A 21,252-nucleotide genomic window follows, 5' to 3' on the forward strand; every position below is an offset into this window, starting at 1 on the left:
ACAACACATTAAATTCATGCATAATACTCTATAGGTTATGGGCTACCCAGGTGAGAGTGTATTTGTCAAAAGTCAGCAAATGTGTACTTTAAGATTGGTGTGGTTTTTAGATGCAAAGTTTACATTAAATGAAAAGACTGAACAGATACTGATTTCTAGATAACAGCCTGCGCACTGAAGAATTCAGGAGGAAGTAAACTGCTACATGCACTGTCTTTGAAATGCATGACAAGATGAATTCATGGATGGTAGAGGGATGGGTAGATGAGAGAAGTGTTTTCTAAAGTACAGTAGAAAGTTAATGGCAACATCTAGATAATAGATATTCACTATAAAATTATTTCAAATGTGTTGTGTTTGAGTTTTTCCTAATAAAATGTTGGAGGAAAAAGAAAACTAAACATATGTGTAGATGTGATCACAAATGTGCCCCCAGATAAGCTAGATAGCAGCCCAAGAGTGTTCTCTCACAAATTATAATAAATCAGATTTTGCATAGGCTTACTGTGACTTTTTTTTTTAATTTAAGAAAGGGCAGGAAAGAAAAGAAACAAAAGCAAAAATCCTGATTCAGAACGTAGTTCCCATAATGAATCTCTAAAATACCATCTTTGCAGAAATCGGCAGGTGATTGTATGAGACGCTACTTCCATGAGGATCCTGCGTTGTTCTGCCACATTCAGGGAGATGTGGAGATGTTACTCCTGACAGAGTAACATTTCATTAAATAGTTGATGAATATTTGAATGAACAGCTAGGCCTAATCAAGTGTTTTAAACTCTGTACCGTGGATGGCAAAACTGTTGACTGCTCATGCTGTGTCTGGGGCAATGCCTGTCACACAGTAGATGTTCGATAAATATTTGTTAAATGAACAGATTTTTCTATATTACAGCTATTCTTCTGCTTTCTCTACTATTCTTAATTAACCATTCTCACCTATGCAAATTATTTTTTCTATAAAGCTCTGTTAACACAGTATTTGAATCACGACTTCCTTCTCCCAGTAAACAATGAGAACATATGTTCACAATATCAAGAAATGCAATTAAAGCTTTTGAAATAGGATTTAGGGGGTGAGGAAGCTGGCCTTTGATAATTTCATATCCAAGAAAGCATTCAAAAAAGGAAGTAAGAAAAACCTTTCTTAGAATAGTACATGCATCATTGGTTAGAATTAAGTATCTTTATTACACCACACGCCATTGATCATATAACATCTAGAATCCCTGACATCAACAAAAAGCTACCTTTAAAAAATAAGCTTTAAATCTAAGCACAAATACAATTTCCCGGGTGGGCCGCGGCGGCTCAGCGGGCAGAGTCCTCGCCTGCCATGCTGTAGACCCGGGTTCAATTCCTGCTCCCTGCCCATGCAAAAATAAATAAATAAAGTACAATTTCCCTATGTTTACTAACGATTCCATTCATATGACAACAGTTAAGCGCATAGTGTGCCCTTGTTTTTTATTTTATTTGATATTGGTGTAAATCTGTGGTGTTATGCATTATTTCTGTGAAAGAATGAAGAATTTCTTATACCAGCTACCTGAGGCATTCTGTAATTGCTAAGAGAGAAATTGCCTTGCTATTACTTTCTCTTAAGATATATACAGTGGCTAAATATATTCTCTTCTAAAATAGACAAGGCTTAATAGATGATTTTGCCAAAAAAGGAAATTTTTCATTATACTCAATTAAACATGTTTTATGACATTTCAGATCTCTTTTAAAATAAGAAATTCAACATAAGGTGAACATAGATGTAAAGGTCAGTTTCTCCTTTGGTTCCTTTTTCTGGCACATTGCGTGAGCTGAGCAAACCCATACACGTGATCTTTATAAAATCCACCTTTTATCGACCCCACACTTCTCACAGGTAGCATCCTTTAACAATGGGCCTTTTTTAAGGATCAGGGACATCTTGGGGATCCCAGGTGGGAATGATCACTATGACAGATAAAACAGTCGGGGGTGGTTGACAGGAAAGAGCTAACACCAGAATTCTTCCATGTAAGAAGCATTACGGTGAATGCAATTTGGTTCTTGTTTCCTTATTTTATTTCATTTACATGACACCAAGTTTTGCCCATTAGTTTTAAGTGGATATTCTCTTTCAATCCCTAAACCACCCAAAAAGAATACATTCTCTTCTTCCTGCAGTAGGCTAAGATTCATGATTTACTATTAAGTATTGTTGTCCAGATTTTAAACTTGGCTAAGACTTATATTTAGGATGTGGTTAATAATGGTTAAAGACATCCTGGGGATTCCTGGAAAAGAAATACCTGTTCGAATGACCTCTCTTGTCAGATTTATCAGGAAAACCTGGCCAGCCCCACTGTGCCTCGTTTGCAGAGACCCTTCCGTGAGAAGAAGGTCTGGGAGAAGCAGACCTTTCTAAAGCCCTCTGACTTTAGACAGCATTTTCAGATGCCTCGTGGTGGCCAATTACTTGCCTCTGTCCCCTTATTGGTCATTCCCTGGCCTTGAACTCAAGAAATATTTGTGCATTGTGTGCCCAAACCAGAAGATTCTAGCCCAACTTTCTCAGATAACAGAACAAGAAAGCATATCCCTTCTGTTTAGTTCATATGTCTCTTATCTGGTGACTTGGTTCAAAATCATTTTAAGCTAACACTTCTCTTAAAAATATTGATCTTTGCCTTCATTTCAAACAAAAGTATTGGTTGTCTCAGAAAAAACTGAATGTTGAAATAGTATATATAATTTTTAAAAAACGTTTTTTATTGTTAAAGATAACGTATACAAAGAAAAGAAAGAAAAAGCAGTGATTTTCAAAGTACACTTCAATGGGTAGACACAGAACAGATTTCAGAGTTTGTTATGTGTTACCATTCCACTATTTCAGATTTTTCCTTCTAGCTCCTCCAAAACACTGGAGGCTAGAGGAAATTATATATAGTTTTTAAATGATAAATATGTTCCAGTTACAGGATTTTTCTTACATTCTAAATAGGAGTGTCAAAAATAAATTATTTCTAGTAGGTCTCACTGAGTTTAGTTATATTTGATTTTTAATACCATTTTGCTTCCTTACTAAAGAAGCTAGTAGTGTAAACTAATCAAACCTTTATGCTTTGGCTCAAAAGCTTTAACTGCTGCTCTTTCTGTAAACAAAAGAAATGCCCAAGATGTGCCTGCCTTGCCTGGTCACTAATGGTCCTTGACCTATTCCATGTTGCAGATACAGTGTGGCTTAGAATGGAACTGAAAGGATTACAGGATAAGGGGCTCCACGGGTCTCAGACTGTGTGGTTCTAGAACTGTACTCCCCATTGTACAACCGTGGGTATTTTAAATCCCTTCACCTCCTTAGGCTGGAGCCATCTGAGCACAAGCCACCTCTCAGGGCATATGGAGGGCAACATCGTCTCGGGATCTGAGGCATCATCTTCCCGTGGTCAGCTGAACACTCAGGCTCCAAGGAGCAGCAGCAAAAAACACAAAACGCTATTCCCCTCCACCACCAAGTAATAGTACTCAACCCCCAGGGGCCTGGGCAGCAGCTCCCAGCTTTTCACCCATCTGTGCCCATTACATGCAAACAGCTCCAAGTGGAGGGGAGAAGGAAGGTTTTATTATGCAGCAAAATTTCCTGGCTAATTCTCACATTAACTGTTTTTACCTTAGGGATTGTAAACTTAATATAAAGGTTTTTTAAAAAAAGTATGTGAGAAACAATAAAAAACGTTTTGCAGATTCTTGCAGAAGCACCTTAAGGGCTCAGGGACTGGTGGCCTTGCCCTGGTGTAAGCCTGCCCTTGGGGCTGCTCACCCTTCAGCCTGGTGGCCACAGAACTCCTGCCATCAGGCACCGTGCTGGCAGGGCGAGGGGTGCATTTCCCAGTAGGCAGCCAGACTCTGTTAGGTATCCCAGGGCTGCGTTTCTATGCAAGGGAATAGACTTCTTAAAGGCAAACAAGGAGTTCATTTTCTTTCCACAAAATATATTCTAATTAGATGAGTAATATAGAAATAGACACATTTTCCATCTTTATTTTGCCAAGTCTGTTCCACGTGTTCCCTCCTGGATTTGTCAACATCCATTACATATTGCAGGGTGAAAGCCTGTTTAAATAATGCATTTGTTTCCCCTCTTAGTAAGTTTTACAGTGAATCTATACGGATTGTTCCGGGATTTTTTTTTAATGTAGTGGTTTTGAATGACCTCCCCCTTTGATTTCGGCATTATCGTCGACTGTTAGGCCATAGGTGCTCTATTTCCAGTTTCACAAATGAGGAAACAAGTCCAGAGAAGAAAACAGGCTTTCGTTGTGTCACACACAGGTCTTCCCAGAACAGGAGAGAACCAGCTCCCAGTTCCCTGACATTAACTCAGTCTTTTCATTACATGCCACAGCTTTCCTCTCCTCTCTCTGTCGATTTGTTTTCTTTGTTGGGTAGGTGCGAAATCACCTTCAAATGAGAGAATATGAAGTTGCTCTTTAACAAAACCCAAGAGGTAAAATCAATATATAGAGAGTACTTTTTTTTTAATGAATTACTACCATTGATATTTTTTCCAAATCAGGATTATCTTTTATTATAAGGAAAACTGCATATGAATAAGAAACATACCTACTGTGAATTCCTAGGGAAAGATGGTCATTCTCCTTACTGCCAAAGGAAATTTTCCATCGTCTTTATAGAGAGAGGAGTCTTAAGATTTAATTTTCAGGCTGTCATCAAATTGACAAATTATTCGAGGTAGAAAAGGAGACGGGGAATCCCTATGTTAATTCAACATTAGATGCCAGATTAGAACATCATGACAGACAGAAGTTATGGTTCTCAAACCTGTACTCATTCACCACACCACACACAAGGAACCATGCATTTAGTTGCATATGAAGCAATCGGAGTTCTGTTTTTGTGCTACTTTTCTGTTTCCTTCTAACTCTTGTTTTCATTTTTAAACCATCAGAATCTGAAGGACAGTGACTTTGCAGTTTCTCAAAGTTTGAGGAATGTCAGAATTTTAAAGTATAACTGTGTTCCTAAATTAAAAGGTGAGTTAAATATATAATAAGAAAATGTTTGAAATGCTCACCAAGTGAATACATACCCAGCACCATTTCCTATGGATTATTACATTGAATGGAAATTTTTTGAGTATCTGTTATGTGTGGGTTTTGAACAGAATCAGTACAAGGTAATAAGCCACATGTCACCATGCCAGACCCATCTAAGAGGAAAGACTGGTGCTGGGCAAACAAATACAAATAAATGCATAAATATAAACTGGGATAAGTGGACAAGGAAACAAGGAGGAGCTCTGTAAGACGATTTGAGGGATCACATTTCAAAACAAACAGAAGCAAATCCATAAGAATACAGTAATATTTGAACACACAATGAAATCCTTTTCATATCTGTATTTCCCTTTTGGGGGGGGGAGCGGTGCATGGTTCAGGAATCGAACCCAGGTCTCCCACATGGAAGGCGAGCATTCTACCACTGAACCGCCTGTGTATCTGGTTGTATTTCCTTTATTTTTGATTGTCTTTAGATTTAGCAAATCATTCTTCCCTAGTGAAGCCAAGCTACGTCTTGCTTGAATATCTTAAATTTAACCACTTGAACCGGTTCAAAGTAAGGAAAGAAAATCAAGAAATAGGTCTTATATGCCAAATTATAGCCTATTTTTCTTCCCCATTTTATGATAAAAATAGTTAATTGGTCTGACTCACAGCTTTCTAGAAATTTCTGATCTAAGAATAGACCTCGTACTTTGGCTACTATTTAGAACAAGTGTTCTAAAATAGTAATGTTATTCCAGCTGTTATAAATTGTTTTTTTTCCACATCATGTATTGAATCCGGAAGGTTCTCATGTGTCATCAGAATTGTCCATAGGACCAAAATCTACTTTGATAATGTTTCATAAGCGCCAAATAATGTTCCTTTTGCTAGATACATTGTCTAAAACAGATTTGGAAGGACTGTTACCCTCAATGGAACATAAAGAACGGGAAAAATTTAGAAATGGGTTAGATGTCAAGGGGGAGATAAGGGAGCCATCAAATGTAATGCCTAAAAAACTGACTTAACAACTAGGCCATTTAGTATATAGGGAAGAGTAGGTTTGGAGAGGAGAATTAAGGGCTCAGCAGAAAGGCTTGCTAGAGAAATGCAAGATTGGAAATGATTAGATATAGATTATGCTGCAGACAGTGGGAACGGCAGGGGTGTTGACGAAGGAATGGGGAGGCAGGGACCCCGGGAATGCTCCTGGACAAGCTCCAGAGAAGGAGCCCTGCCCGAGGCGAGGACAGCCTTCGTCTGCATTCCAGTCAGCCCTGGTGGACTCCACCCCATTCCCTAGGTGCTCTCTGCCAGCCCAGAGAGACTTGCCATCGTCCCATGCATGGAGCTGCAGATGAGGTGACTTCTGTCGGGATCATCCCTTAGTCTCATTGGGCCTGCAGTCAGTGCAATCCTCCAGTCTTCTCAAAAGAACTGCTAAACCACCCTTTTTTTTCTTTTAAGCTAAATGACAATCCTTTTTTTCTGTATCAGGTGAGCCTTCAGATGTGAGAATTAAATGAAGTAATTCATACCCAATGCCCAGAACAGAACCTGGCTCCTAAGTACTCAGTTGTCACTATCACCGTCTATCAGAGTTGTTTGTGATTATATTCCAAATCATCTCGCCTAATTAGGTTTTGTCCTTCAGCTAAACACAGAATGTGACATGGGACATGGTCAAGGACCTCACGTACAAACTGGGCTGGGTTCTTTAAACCCAGCAAAAAAGGGGACTTCAGGCCCTCTGCATTTCAAACAGATGCCTTCTCTTTTCTTGGTTTTATGTATTCCATTTCTGTAAATGTTTAATTTCAAAGGAGTTTCGCAGTTTTAGGGAAGGGGGGGCTTAGCTAAGCCGCTTAACTAGGGTAACGTCCTAGCTCCTCCCATCAATTGAATGCTGCCGAGTCTTATTGGCGGCAGTGCCCACTCCGTGCAGAACTGGGTTCCATGGGAAAAAAGGAGGAGAATGTCTTCTGCTTCCAAGTAGTTAATAATCTGACAGGTGACTTGTCACGCCAGGACACGCACACCTCTGGTAGGGTAGAGGTGCCAAGGCAGCACAGCACGAGGCTTCCTGGAGGAGGCGGCTTTTGAAGCATGGGCCGGATATCTCAGAGACACAAAGCCAGCCAATGCAGGCAGCAGGACGGGTGTCCACCTGGTGCCGCGTTCTCCATGTCAGTCAAACGCCGCCAGCAGTGCTGCACCTCCGTGCCCCCGTCTAGTTTGGCGCGTGCACAGGAGAGTAAAACGGAGCTCGGGAGTGATGCCGACAGAGCCGTGCTTCAGGAGGACAGGAGGGCAGAAGTGGCATCAGCGTCCCGGTAATTTGCGTGCGAGACCAGTTAGCACACAGCCTGGGGACCGCATGAAAACCACCCACCCCCACAGCTGGCGCTCAGTTTCCACCTCTCGACCAGAGCGTACGCTGGCCCTTCCGCATTTTGTCCTCGCTGCTTTGGAGGGATCCCCGTAGAAGCAAGTCGCAGAGCCCACGGCTGCCACCCGGGAGCCCGCGCTGGGAAGGACGCGCTGCAGGGCGGCAGCTGGACGCAGCGCGGCTCGAGGCCACCCGTCGGGCCTGTCGGACCCGCGAGAGCGACGCTCCCGGTCCGCCCCGGCGGGTCTCGCCTGTCGCGGAGCCCCTGGAGGGCTTCCGGGTGGTGGCTGCGCCGAAATCCCCGGCCTCACGGCCGGGACAAGGCGAAGGGACTTCCCCGCTCACCCTGCCGGCGCCCCTGGGAAGGGGGAGCCCCCTGCGAGTACGGCCGGCCCGTTCTGGACGTGGGCAGCTGACGCGAGAGGGAGGCTCCTCGGAAAGCCCCAGTTTTTGTGAACTTACTGCTGCCGTAACCACTCGGCGAAAGACGTCTGTTTAGAGACGGGGGTGGAGGGACGCGCGGAGAGCAGACGCCCGCCCGGCGCCGTCCAGCCCGGTGTCGTCTCGCCCCCGCTCCCGGCCCCGCCCGCGCCCCTCCCTCCCGCGCGCCACCCGGCGCGGAGCTCTGACGTCACTGCTGCGCCGCGCGGCAGAAACAGGAAGTGGGACCAAAACAAAGGAGCGGCGCCGGGAGCCGAGCCGTCCTCGCCCGTCCTCGCCGCGCGGACCCCTGCCCCCGCCGCAGAGCCCCAGGAGCCGGCCGACCATGTCCAACATGGAGAAACACCTGTTCAACCTGAAGTTCGCTGCCAAAGAGCTGAGCAGGAGCGCTAAGAAATGCGACAAGGAGGAAAAGGCCGAAAAGGCCAAGATCAAAAAGGCCATTCAGAAAGGCAACATGGAAGTGGCGAGGATACACGCGGAAAACGCCATCCGCCAGAAGCACCAGGCGGTGAATTTCCTGAGAATGAGTGCGCGGGTGGACGCCGTGGCCGCCAGAGTGCAGACGGCGGTGACCATGGGCAAGGTGACCAAGTCCATGGCCGGTGTGGTCAAGTCAATGGACGCGACGTTGAAGACCATGAACCTGGAGAAGATCTCGGCCCTGATGGACAAGTTCGAGCACCAGTTTGAGACGCTGGACGTGCAGACGCAGCAGATGGAAGACACGATGAGCAGCACGACGACGCTGACCACTCCCCAAAGCCAAGTGGATATGCTGCTCCAGGAGATGGCCGACGAGGCGGGCCTCGACCTCAACATGGAGCTGCCGCAGGGGCAGACCGGCTCCGTGGGCACGAGCGTGGCCTCGGCCGAGCAGGATGAGCTGTCCCAGAGACTGGCCCGCCTACGGGATCAGGTGTGATGGCGCAACCCGCCCTGCGGCTGCCCGGCCGCAGCTCCCTTCCGGTATTCAGAGAGCCACCCCTGCTCTCTGTATATTGCGGAGATCCGATACACTAGAAATTGAACATACCTGAATGCTGAAACGCTCTCTATTTAAGATGCTTCTATCTTTGGGTTTACAGAGCTCACCAGATACATTAAGAAATGCCAGGCTTTCTCCACTCTTAACTGAATTTTATAGTTCTGTATAGCTTGTGATGATGTGTATTTTTATAGCTGCCTTTGACAAAACTAGTTAATTTGGTGTATATGAATCTCAAAAATTTCGTTAAAATTCTCGTTCCCCTGCACTCAGTTCTCTGCGCGGAGTTAATCAAATCCAAGGGGGTTTTGTTTTGTTTTTTAATTTAGTTTAATAATACCTGTAGTTGACAGGTGATGCACAAAAATTAAAAAGGAGAGAACAATTACTTGGTTTGATTACATGGCGATAAACACCTCATTCGATGTACTTACTGGACAGTGCTATTTCTATGTATTGCTTTGTTTTTGGTCGTCTTTTTCGCCATCAAAGTGAGAGTACAATTGACTATTTTGTTCTCCTGGCTTCTTTTGCATAATGCTCTACTGTTTACGTTCTATAAGTTTTTCATGTAACAGTTGTCTTTGCAAAACTGGAAAAAAAAAATGCCAACTTCTTTTATGGGAAAAATTAATTGCTCATTTATATTTGCTATTTATTTTTAAAGACTTACCAAGCTCTCTAACACCTCTAGTTATTTTCATATTTCTACCTTCCGCTTTACTTAGCCTTCTTATAAAGCATGTTAATTAGTATGGCAGTCATAATAATCACTCTAACATTGCCAAAGAACTGTTGATTGGTTTGCAAAAACCCTGGGACTGTATATGTCTGTAGGTTCTGTTTTATTTTTTAACGATCAAAAGTAGAAATAAAATTAGAACTGTATTTTAAGTTCTAATTACTTGCCTTATTTATTTGTCTTAAAGCAACAGCTATTAAAAGAACCTTGGAAATATAAGTTGAAGTATTTGACTTAGCCTTGCAAAAACTTAAATATACATCCAGCCAGTTAGAAGTCCCAGAAGAGGGAAAGAGGTCGGCTCAGACAGCAAACGTTAACTTTAAGGCTAGAGCCCTCCTGTGCTTCCTTCCATCTTCCTGGGAATAATTGTGTATTTTCTGGCTGGAAAGTGCAGCAGTAGCCTCAAAATACGGAGTACAGTGACTGGCTTTTGCATTGGCAAGTATATTTATCTAAGTTAAAGACTACAGGGTTGTTGTTTTTTTTTTAACTCCGTTCTCTCACTGCAAGATTTCTCCGAAATGTTTCGAAACAATGGTCCAAAACAAAATTATAGGAATTTTTCTGAGTCCTTTAAAAGATTCTTAACCAAGTGTTCACCATTATATTTTCTGTTGTAAATGAGTGTGTTTAAAAACAAAGCTGTTAACAACAGACGAGGAATGAACCTCATATTCTACACATCTTGTTTGTCTGCCCAGTATCATTTCTCTAGAAATCACTCATTTCCCTCACCCTCTCGGTTCTAACAGAAACAGCCCTGTGTGGGTTCAGCATGAGTCTAAACCCCTCTTTAGGCTGGAAAAAAGTAATTACAACTTAAAAATAGTTTTTGTGTTGAATCCTTTGGTAAATTGCAGACCCTTTTATAGTGCAGATATTCCCAACAAAATTAATATATTTTGTGAGATTAAACAATGTTTGTATATGCTTGAACTTTCTTGAAATATCTTCATTTCAAACTAGCTGAATGTACATTTTTATGAACCATAAATCTTATTTTCAGAAGCACATTAGGACCATGAATTATTTCCTCACTTTTGCAGTTGATGAAATGCTGAAATGAAAATCACAGAAATTTATCAAATAAATAATTTTAAACTGCCTGCTGTGGATGACTGTGTGTCCTATTTAAAAAGCTTAAGAAAGCACACCTCAGAGGTAAATACGGTTTGGAAAGAATGGTATTTTTACAAACTCACCCTTATCCTTGTCATATGAATTTTTGTTTCGTCACCATGGGATTTTCATGCATTTTTCTAGAAACCCTGGCTGTTACTTCAGTGCGGCTACTAGTACTACTTTCATTCATGTCTCTCTTTCCTATTTGTGCCTTCCAAATGCACTTTTTCTAAAATGGGTTCTGAATTAATGAAAAAATGATTAAAGTGTACTGAAACAGAAAACTAATTTTCTTATCCTCCACTTTTAGTTTATTTCAGCTCAGGAGGACAGATGAGTTCTGTGCACTATTGGAGAACTTAATCATTAAAGCTGTTTTATGATTGGGATAATGAGTGCTAATGTAGATACATTTCTGTTGAATAGGGGGTGACGTGACTTAGACACCATGCACCTAGGAGAAGCAGCAGTGCTTGAGTCAGCCAATGTCGCATGCTAAAGCGGAAGTGAGGGGCTTGAATTCAGAGGATTCCTCCTCTGCCTTACACAGCACCCTCTTGGAAGCATTTCTGTAGCCAGAATCCAATGCTCAGGACCTTTTGTAGTACAGCTGGCCAAAAAAATGCAAACCAGGGTGCTTCAAACAAACTGCGGAGCAGACCCCTGTGTTGTTTTTTAGTCCACTGACTAGAATTAACAAGCGCCTCCCTGGTTTACCCAAGTTAGGTTTTGTGTAGCTAGATGTAAGTTCCATACAAATCAGGACCAGCAATATCTGTGCGGGCCGTAATGACACCCCGGGGGCCTGGAGTGGTACCCAGCCCACCTGGGTTCCTGGCAACTGTCCTTGGAGTGGAGACAAAACTCACTTGGGAGCTGATGAGGACACCACCGGGAGCTCTGACAGCAGCCTTGGCGGTGGGTAGGTGGGTGAAGGAAGCTCTCCCCAGGGTCTGGGTTTAGACTTGTACAAATACTATGTCCCTGTTTGTTTCTCTAAAACATTGTGTTATAATAACATAGATAACTCAGCTATCCCAATTTAACCAGTTTCAAGTGCATAATCAGTAACATTACATTTATCATGTAGTGCCATCACCATCTGTTACCCAACTTTTTGATCCCCTCAAACAGAAGCTCCGGCCCCATTAAGCAATGATTCCCTCTCCTCCCCATCCCACCCCACCCCAGCCCCCACCCCTGGTAACCCGTGATCTCTGTCTCTATGAAATCTGCTGCTTCAAAGTATTTCATAGAAACAGGATCCTCCAGCATTCGTCCTTTTGTGTCTGGCTTATATCACTCAACGCTATGTCTTCAAGGCCCATCCATGTTGTCCCATGAATCTGAACGTCGTCTATCTAAATCCAGACCCCAGGCCCTGCTCTCCGGGCCTCCTATCTCCTCTCCCTCCTGACAAACAGTCCAACCTTGTTTATTCAGAAGGGCTGAATTCAGTAAAAGATTTAGACTAAAGTGTATCAGGTTGCCGCTTTGTGCATCTTCCTTCTAGAAAGAAAAGGTATGCTTCTCTCTGTAAACACTATTCAGTGCAGTTAAATAAAAGGAAACGTACAGTAAAAAAAAGAAAAACTTTCACATAGGTGTGTGCGGATGCAAAAAAAAAGTCCTCAGGCTGGACACTGGGGATCTGAGCTTGCCACTCGATGTGCATTCTGTAGCGCAGTTTTTACAAAGGGGGTGACTCGGTGTAAGGCTGTGTTAATCCACTTGTGGAACAGCAGAGTCGGGGGCAAAGGATTGTGATGTTAGACCAGGCTTTTCCTGAGGGAGGGGCTTCATCTGAGGCTTCCAAGAAAAAAAAAGGGGTGGGGGGATTATGCTAGGGTTTCAGAGGCCAGAAACTTGAGGAACAAGCATTTATTTTACATTAAAAAAAAGAAAGTGTGAAGAATCCATACGGTGGATCCCAAGGGCTGGAGACAGAAGGAAAACCTGTAGACTTCACCCTGAGGCTGAGTCACCAGTGGGAGGAGAGTGGAGTCTAGACAAGGGTGTCAAACTGGGGGGCTGGGCACCCGGCAGATGCTGAGGGGTAGGGAAGGCTCCCTTCGTGCCCAGCCCCGGGGGGTGCTGATGGTGCTGGGGGAGGCCCGCTTGCCCTCCCACCTTTCACCTTTAACCTTTCACCTTCAGCCATTCCAATTACCTGCTTCTTCCTTTTTCCCTGCACAGGTCGTATTTTTCCCCACCAATATTTTTCTAGCATTTAGATAGCGATCAGTAATTAAATTTCAAACACACTGAGAGTCTTTGCCTTGCCTTGACGGAGTTCCAACTTGCTGTATTTGTGACAAAAAATAATTTTAAATACATTTTAATTAAATTTAGCTGCAGCTTTTTCCCAGATCCATGTGTTTCATTAGCTAGTTAATTTGTTAAAGGCATTTAAAGGTACAGTTATCATCATTTCATGACTTTCCTTGTCCCCTTTTCACGATCAGCTCCATAGCCTTAAGAACTAGGCGAGGTTTGACTCTTTCTGGCGGACTAGCAGCCTTTAATGGGATGTAAACGACGACTTGTTATTTTGTGCCAAAGAGGGGGGGGGGCCTCAATGATGAGAATAAAACTGCTTTTGCAGGCATGACTGTCCTCAGCTAGAGCAGGAAATACTGAAGGAAAAAAAAGTCCAAGCAGATGCCTTTTTAACTCTTCTTTTTTTATGATTTCCATGATGGGAGTGATTTTTTTTAGTATGGTGTGTCTGTGTTGTTTTGCAGGTCTGTATCTGCAGTTAGAGTCCACCAGGGCCTTTGCTTCCCAGACCCTGCACAGTTAAGGCAGGGCTTCTCACCCTTTAAATAGACCGTCAGAGAAAAAACACGTGACCTTGGTATGGAGAGACTCTATTCTAGTTGCATTAGAGGAAGGGAGACATTGCAGTGAGGAGAACGCCGTGACCACGAGGTCTGCAGGCTTCTCAAGAGACGAGGCGCATGGTCGTTTCTTTAATGGTGAAGAGTCAAGAAAACCAGGTATGGGGAAGTGGGATGAAAGGGCGAAGTGACGAGACAGTAGATCAGACTGTGGCTTATGGCCGTGTGCTGGGTGGGCTAAAGCTTAGGGATCTGGAGGAAGGGGAGAAGCCGAACCAGAATTTGCTTCACACGCATTTTGCTCTGATGGGTCAGTGGGGATAAGGTGTGCTGCTAATGATTTATTAGACAAAGAAAGGGAATTGGGGGTGGGGTATGTCTGTGCCTAGCCTTGTGCCACGTAAACGATGGGGCATCTCTGAGTCTTATCTGAGTCGTTCAGGGACGGGCTTTCTTAGCAGTAAACTGTTTTCCAGAACCCAAAGTATGTGGGGAATTCTTCAACTTCATTGTTTTCCAGAGCTACAGGGTTTAGGTCAAGGTCAACAGTGTCATTAGTTACTGATACCCATCAAAAGCAGGGGGGCCTCTGCCGGAAGAGCTCAAGTGGCCAATTCCTGAGACACCAGAGCTTCAGAGGGAGAAAGGGGTTCCTGCTAGGCCTGAAGCAGGAAGTCACATGGCCTGTCCTAAAAGTCTGTCTCCTCACACTGCCGTTGTGAAGTATCAGGATGAACCCTGTGGCCCCAGATGGCCCATAGTCCTAAGGAACTAAGTTAGGGGTGGTCTGATTCTTGGGCCCACGCGGATGGATCGCACGCAAAATGGCAGACTCAGTAGGATGGTGGGCGCCATGGTTTAGTGATTTAGTAATACAGTTTTGTATAGGTCACTTATAGGGTAACGTTTAAGCTACTGCACGTGTCAGGTGGCCCTTTTGTTTGGATGTGACTCCGTCTGGTAGGATAGCTTTGAAATTGGGGTGGGTTAGTTCCCCGCTAAGTCCCTTCATTAAAAAAATACGAGGGGCTGTCAGTAGTGATCCTAAGACTCTAAGGTGGGAAAACGGAACAAGAGGGTACAAATGGGGTCAGTCACAAGGGTTCTACATCACAAGACAAAGGTTATCTAGTTATGCAACCATTATCAGAGCGCAAGGCAGCTGGATGACAGGTCAGCAATTTCAGGAATTTCTCACTGGCGATTTTAATATACCAGAAAATAAAAAATATCAATATAACGATTCAGTCACCATAATCACTTCTTAAATCCTAACTGCTCGGTCCCATCATTACAGAACGTATGATTCAGAAGGCCGTTTGAAAACTCGTCTCTCTATGTATGTACTAGATAGAACCTTAGGAGACCCAAGTTGAGTAAATACTTCAGAGTGCTTGGAAATCCGAAGACAGCCCCTTCGTGTGAAACCTCCCACTGCACCCTTTATTCCCTAGAGCCTTTCACAGAATTGGGGAGGGCACATTCACATTCAGGGGCAAATGTCCATCGATGTTTTATTTTTGTGGCACGAACTTGAAATCTGTCAACTCCAAACACCGTCCAGCATCGGGAACAATCTAGAAGAGACTCTTGGAGATTACTCATCCATTCCCCGCAAGCCTCACCTGGATCATTAGCCACCAGGGCTGGAAGGAACTTAAACACCCACCCTGGTGTGGGGGATGCGTGCGAATCATCCAAACCTGACACATTTGCCTTTTGTCACCAGCATCTCAGAGTCCCTTTTAATAGCTCTCAGGAACACACTCCCACCACCTCCTTTGACAGGCTGGCTTTAATCAAGACCGTCAGATGCTTTTTTTTTAGTTAACCATTTTTCATTGTTTCTACTTATACTAGCTATTACCATCTCAATCACTTTCCCCACCCACCTGCACCCCTTTTGCATCCTGTCTTAAATAGGTTGCTTCCTGAACTCGAACTATAGAGAAGGGCTCATTCCTAGGTGAATGTAAGGTTCCTTCCAGGCCTTTTCTAGAGCCTATTGGTTTCTGTGTCATACCTCAGTGTTGCATGGCCTCAGTCACCCCGGGGGGGGGGGGGGGTGTTCTAAATCTCTGCAGCATGCCTGGTCTGGGGGGGCAGCTCCGCCCCGACCCGGATCCTGCCCTGCCTGGGCACAGCCCTGGGCCCAGTGCAGAAATTGCTCCCTTCCTCCCACATGCAGGCACTTTGCTCCTTTTCCCCCAGATGGTCAGGAACTCAGAGAATAGGTCCCAGGGCCTCGCCATCTCACCTCATTCCAGAACGCAGGGACGGAGACAGCAGGGCAGAGCCCCCACGGGACCCACGCACACATGGAACCGGACCCCATGGAAGGCCATCTTTAGCTCTCCAATAGGGAGGAGTTAAGATGGCCAAGGGAACTTTACTCCGCATTTGGCCAAAAGGTCTGTGAAAATGACCACCTTAGATCTCTGTGTCCAGGATCAGGAGCCACCCAGCTCTCCTCCTGGGCAGTGAGACCCTCACTTTTGGGACTGTCTCGTAACCGGCCTGAGGGAAGCCCTTTCCCTGTCCATGGGGCTCGTGGGTTCCAGGTCTGCGGGTTGTGCTTGCTTTGAGCATGTGGGGATGTGGCCTGTGCGGGGCATGCTGATTTGCTTGAAGGTTGTTTTTAATTCCTATCTGTCTTCCCCACTCGACAGGGCTCCCCATGAAGCCAGGGGCCAGTTCTATCCCTAGTGCCTGGCACATAGTGGTGTAACTGATCCCCTGCTGGCAGCGATGCAAGCCGAGCCCCAACCCAGGTTCCATGGTCTCAAAACTAAAGGAATTTAGAGATGAGAGAGCCAGGAGGCATAGTAGTAAAGTTTATTAAAAGAGAACTTTATTTAAAAGAGAGGTACATGTTAGAGAGGTGTTCTAGTTTGCTAGCTGCCAGAATGCAATATACCAGAAACGGAATGGCCTTTAAAAGGGGGAATTTAATGAGTTGCTGGTTTACAGTTCTAAAGCTGAGAAAATGTCCCAATTAAAACAAGTCTATAGAAATGTCCAATCTAAGGCATCCAGGGAAAGATACCTTGGTTCAAGAAGGCCAATGAGGTGTTCAGGGTTTCTCTCTCAAGTGGAAGGCATGTGGCGAACAGAATCAGGGCTTCTCTCTCAGCTGGAAGGGCACATGGTGAACGTGACATCATCATCTGCTAGTTTTCTCTCCTGGCTTCTGGTTTCATGAAGCTCCCCGGGAGGCATTTTCCTTCTTCATCTCCAAAAGTTGCTGGCTCATGGACTCTGCATCTCATGGCTACATCGTTCTGCTCTCTCTGAATCTCTTATTCCCCTTTTATAGGACTCCAATAAACCAATCAAGACCCACCCAAATGGGTGGAGACATGTCATCACCTAATCCCGTTTAACAACCACTCTTGACTGTATCACATCATCCAGGGAGATGATCTGATTACAGTTTCAAACATAGACTATTGAATAGGGATTATTTTACCTTCATGAAATGGGATTTATATCAAAACATGGCTTTTCTTAGGGGTCATAGTTCCTTTCAAACCAGCACAAGAGGTTAGCGCGGATGTGCCCAAGGAAGGGACACACACTCAGTGGGGTGGACCAGCTTGTTTTATAGGAAAGTTTTGTAGGTTTCCACAGTAACCTTTGAATACTAAGTGTCTTCTTTGCTCGATGAGGAGACAGCTAGCAGAATTAGTGGTTTGTGGTCACATACCTAAAATCTGTCTTTGGACAAATGGTTAACTATCTTTATGACCCTGCGTTTCCTGTCATTAACCAAGAGTTTGCTTTGGGCCCAGAATTTTACAAGCTTTAATGGTTTGGGGAGGTTTCAGTGGTTTGGGGGGATTTGGGGGCGTTAGGGAAACGTTTGTTCCAAGAAGTTTGCAGGGCTGTATTAGTTCCTTTGAAGCTAGATGAGAGGTTGGTAAGGGACTTGTAGTTGTCTGTTAACTTTTTCAGAGCTGAATAGGAAACCAGGGACTTACACTTGCCCTGTTTTATCCTGCTTCAGTAGGAGCTCAGTAAATACTGATTGAAAGGAGGAGAAGTTTCCACCTTTGCCTCTCCTCTTGCTGAAAGCCAGTGTACCCATTTCCTAGCAGTCAAGACAAAACACCCTGCAGTTGGTGGCCTTAAATTATGGGAATTTATCAGCTCCCAGTTTTGAGGCTAGGAGAAATCCAAAATCAAGGCATCATCAGAGCTATGCTTTCTCCCCAAGCACTGGCGAACTGGGGCTGGCTGCAGGTGACCCTTGACCCTGGTCCTCTCCATCGCGTGGTGACGCACAGGACCGTGTCTTCTCCCTGTTCTGAGTTCCATGGACTTCCAGCTTCCAGCTGTTCCCCTTGGCCTCTCCCTCTGTGTCCTTCCCTATGAGGCCTCCGGAAACAGGATTGAGACCCGTCCTGACCGAGGCGGGCCGCACTTAAACTGAAGCAACCTCATCAGCAGGCCCTACTTATAGAGAATTCACCCCCACAAGAGTGAACTAAGATTAAGAGCATGGTTTTCTGGGGCACACAGGTGCAAGCCGCCCCAGCTGGGAAGGGCCTGCAGCGAAGGTTGGTTGTATTGGAGGGGGCATGCGGAGATGGGGTGCCACACAAAATACCTCCATGGCAGGTCGGGCATCTCAGCCGCTTGCTGTCTGGCCTCTCTTCTGCTGGAGAAGGAGAGGGAAAGGAGGACATTTCGTTCACTCAGCAGTTACTAGGGTTCGCTCTGAGAAGCACAGGGGTCAGCAAGACAGAGACCTGCCCTCAGGGATTCACATTCTAACTGAAGCCATAGATAATAAACAGATCAACACATAAATATCAACACATGATGTAGAAAAATCAAGGAAGGACGGCTCGGAGATGGACAGGGTGCTGCTTCAGGTGAGGTAGACAAGGACGGACTCGCCAGCTCCAAACTCTGAAAAGAACATTTCGAGGAGACGGGCGAGCAAGGGCGTGCCCACCTCTGAGACAGGGAGATTTAACGTGTTTGAAAAATAGCAAGAATGGCCCGACCTTACACTCAGATACAACGCAATTTCCTTTCCTTCAGGTTCATTTTCCCCCCTCCCTTGATTTTGCTTTGCATTTCTAAGGAAAATCTGACATGAACTGCTGCGATAATCTTACACAACGACCTTCACCAGGTGTGCACACCAGATTCACACTGCTCACACACGAGCACTCACATACACACTCACTCAGCGCCACTCTGGGATCTCATTAGGAACTTGTGCTAAAGGAGCATCTGTCACGTTCCACTTTTATTGGCATTGCAACCCCTTCATCCACTAACACAGCCTTGGAAGAGAGGCCCATGCCCCCTTCCCAATTCCAGAAGTGCCCCTTCCCCAGCCCCAAGCACATGGCTGTGGGTAAGAGGGAAAATTGATGCACTCCTTTTTTTTTTTTTAAGACACTTCCCTCTAGCCTCTCTAATACACCATACACTAAAAAGGGGATATCTATATGATGTGTAAGAATAACCTCCAGGAGAACCTCTCGACTCTGTTGGGAATCTCTCAGCCACTGACACTTTATTTTGTCTCGTTTCTCTCTTCCCCCTTTCGGTCAAGAAGATTTTCTCAATCCCTCAGTGCTGAGTCCCAGCTCGTTCTAGGATTTCTGTCCCAGATTTTTTGCTCTTTAGTCCCTCAGTCTAAAAGGTTGTCCAGCCAGGTGCACACTCAGGAAGGAAGGTGGGAAGTTACCCCGGCTGCCCTCCCTGACCCCGCGTGGGCGGGATGCCCTGAAGCTTACCCTCCCGGACTTGCCTGAGCATCTGGTGGAGCCGCACGCGGTCCCGCGGGAGAAGCTGCCGCACGCGGGTGCTGACGTGGGCCGGTTTCCCTTGCAGCTTCCTGGAGAGGATCGACAGCGTCAGTCTGGTTGACTACACACCCACGGACCAGGTAAGTGGGACAGAGCCCGTGACCTCCCACCGGGAAGGTTTGAAGCTGGGCTACTTCCCTGTGGTTATTTTTAAAGAGGATGAAGGGAAAACGCCTTAAAATAGCTGCTGCTCGCCAACTCTGGGTGCTGCGTGGGTTGGGGGGCGTTACCAAGTCCTACATCCCTGCTCCCAGTACGAGGACACAGACTTAGTAGGTATCTGAAATTGCCAATATCAAAGTAATTTTATGTGCGGGATAGGAGCAGGCAGTTTTGCCTCCTCTTGCAGCTGTCAGCGGAGACACTCGGCCATGCCTTCCCCAGCGTGGTGAGCTGTGGCTGTTGGCCCTGTGCCCCAGGGGTCAAGTGCAGGCAGCTCCCAGAGCTGAGCCAGAAGACGCACCACCCCAGATCCGTGACAGCAAAGAGGGTCTCTCTGGGCCCCCTCTGGGACCTGCAACCCTGTGGGCACCTGGGCAGTCGGAGAGCCCTGAAGCTGCTGGGCTCTGGAGCCTATGCCCATTCTGCGGGAGGGAGCCCTAGGACAGCCAGGAGAGGCTCCGTGCAGAGGGACCCCCCAGTCTGTCTCCCAGAGGGGCTGAATTTAGGCACCCTCTGAGGCTCTCTCTTCTTCTCTGTCTTCCCTGAAGCCCCCCCTTCCTGTGAGCCTGACCCCCAGAGCTGCAGCTGGTGCAGCAGTGGGGGCCTCCCCCCACCCACTCCATCTTCTAGGACCACTGCGAAGTGGCTGTTTCAGGGGCTTCGCTAGGGATCGGGTGGTCGGGAAACTCTGTATTGGCCAGATGTCCAAGGGGAATCGGCCGCACCCAGCTGCACCGTTTCTGCAGCCACTGGGACCACGCGCGTTGGGGGGATTTGTTACTTTACCCCAGCATCTTTTATCTTGGTGAGAGTAAATCTGAATCCTCTAGCATCCAGCCTGTACCATTCGTGACGTATGAATGCAGAGTTTTACCCCCAGGCTTGGTTTCTCACCCAGTTGGTTCTGTATTGGTGAATGGTGGCAGCCCTAACAGGAGAGTGTCCCCAGAGCTACAAATCAAGAGTGTCAGGGCAGGGTGGTCAGAAAGATGCCCTCACAAATGATGATAACAAGATGCTTCAAGGAAGCAAAGCCCAGTTATCACGTCTCTACGGTCCAAACCAGCCCATTGATTGCAGTTTTCTCTGGGGGATGAGACCCAGACTGTGTCTGAGTTAAGCACTTAGTGTTGTTTCTTTTGCAACTGGAAGGAGTTGTTTGAATGTTAATTTGGAGCGAGAACGATGTCACCACTCGTTGGCTTCCCTGCTCTTGCTTTCAGGACCTCCTCAGATGCAGAGTCCTCACGTCGGGAATTTTCGAGACACGATTCCAGGTGGACAAAGTGAACTTCCAGTGAGTGTACGGCTCCAAGGAGATGGGGTGGGGAGTCCGCTCTGCCAGGGGCCAGGGCAGCTGCCCGCAGGGCTCCAGTAGCGGGTGGGGGCGTCCGTACCTCGGACCTGCACAGTGCATTGCTGGCGGCTGCACTCCAGAAGGGCCGAAGTGCAGGTTTTTATCACTTAACCTTCAAGCACAGATAGGACACCCCGAAGGAAAACCCTTTGTTCCGCCTGGACTCGGTAAGCTTGGTCCTCCAGTGTCCCGGAGCCTCATCCAGTTCCTTCTCCCGGTGATTCCCCTTCAGGCTGCTTAGGCAGTTTGAGAACTGAAGTGAGCTTGCCTTTTTGTCTTCTCTGGAGTCCCCTGGACAGCCCAAGCACGGACTCCTCTGAATACCTCTCTTTTCT

General features: G+C 45.9%; 2 protein-coding genes across 3 annotated transcripts in view; both read left to right on the plus strand.

The window, feature by feature from the left end:
* The window catches only part of GNAL (G protein subunit alpha L), a 190,360-nt gene that overhangs the window by 155,186 nt on the left and 13,922 nt on the right, over positions 1-21,252 (plus strand). For both annotated transcript variants that reach the window (XM_077136007.1, XM_077136008.1), the window contains exons 6-7: positions 19,424-19,478; positions 20,784-20,857. In XM_077136007.1, the coding sequence (XP_076992122.1) occupies positions 19,424-19,478; positions 20,784-20,857 (129 nt within the window). The remainder of the gene's footprint in view (positions 1-19,423; positions 19,479-20,783; positions 20,858-21,252) is intronic.
* Positions 8,087-10,714, plus strand: CHMP1B (charged multivesicular body protein 1B). Its single transcript, XM_077136006.1, has one exon. The coding sequence runs from the start codon at positions 8,201-8,203 to the stop codon at positions 8,798-8,800; it is 600 nt and encodes a 199-aa protein (XP_076992121.1). The 5' UTR covers positions 8,087-8,200; the 3' UTR covers positions 8,801-10,714.

This window comes from Tamandua tetradactyla, chromosome 18 (assembly GCF_023851605.1).
Source record: "Tamandua tetradactyla isolate mTamTet1 chromosome 18, mTamTet1.pri, whole genome shotgun sequence".
NCBI lineage: Eukaryota > Metazoa > Chordata > Mammalia > Pilosa > Myrmecophagidae > Tamandua > Tamandua tetradactyla.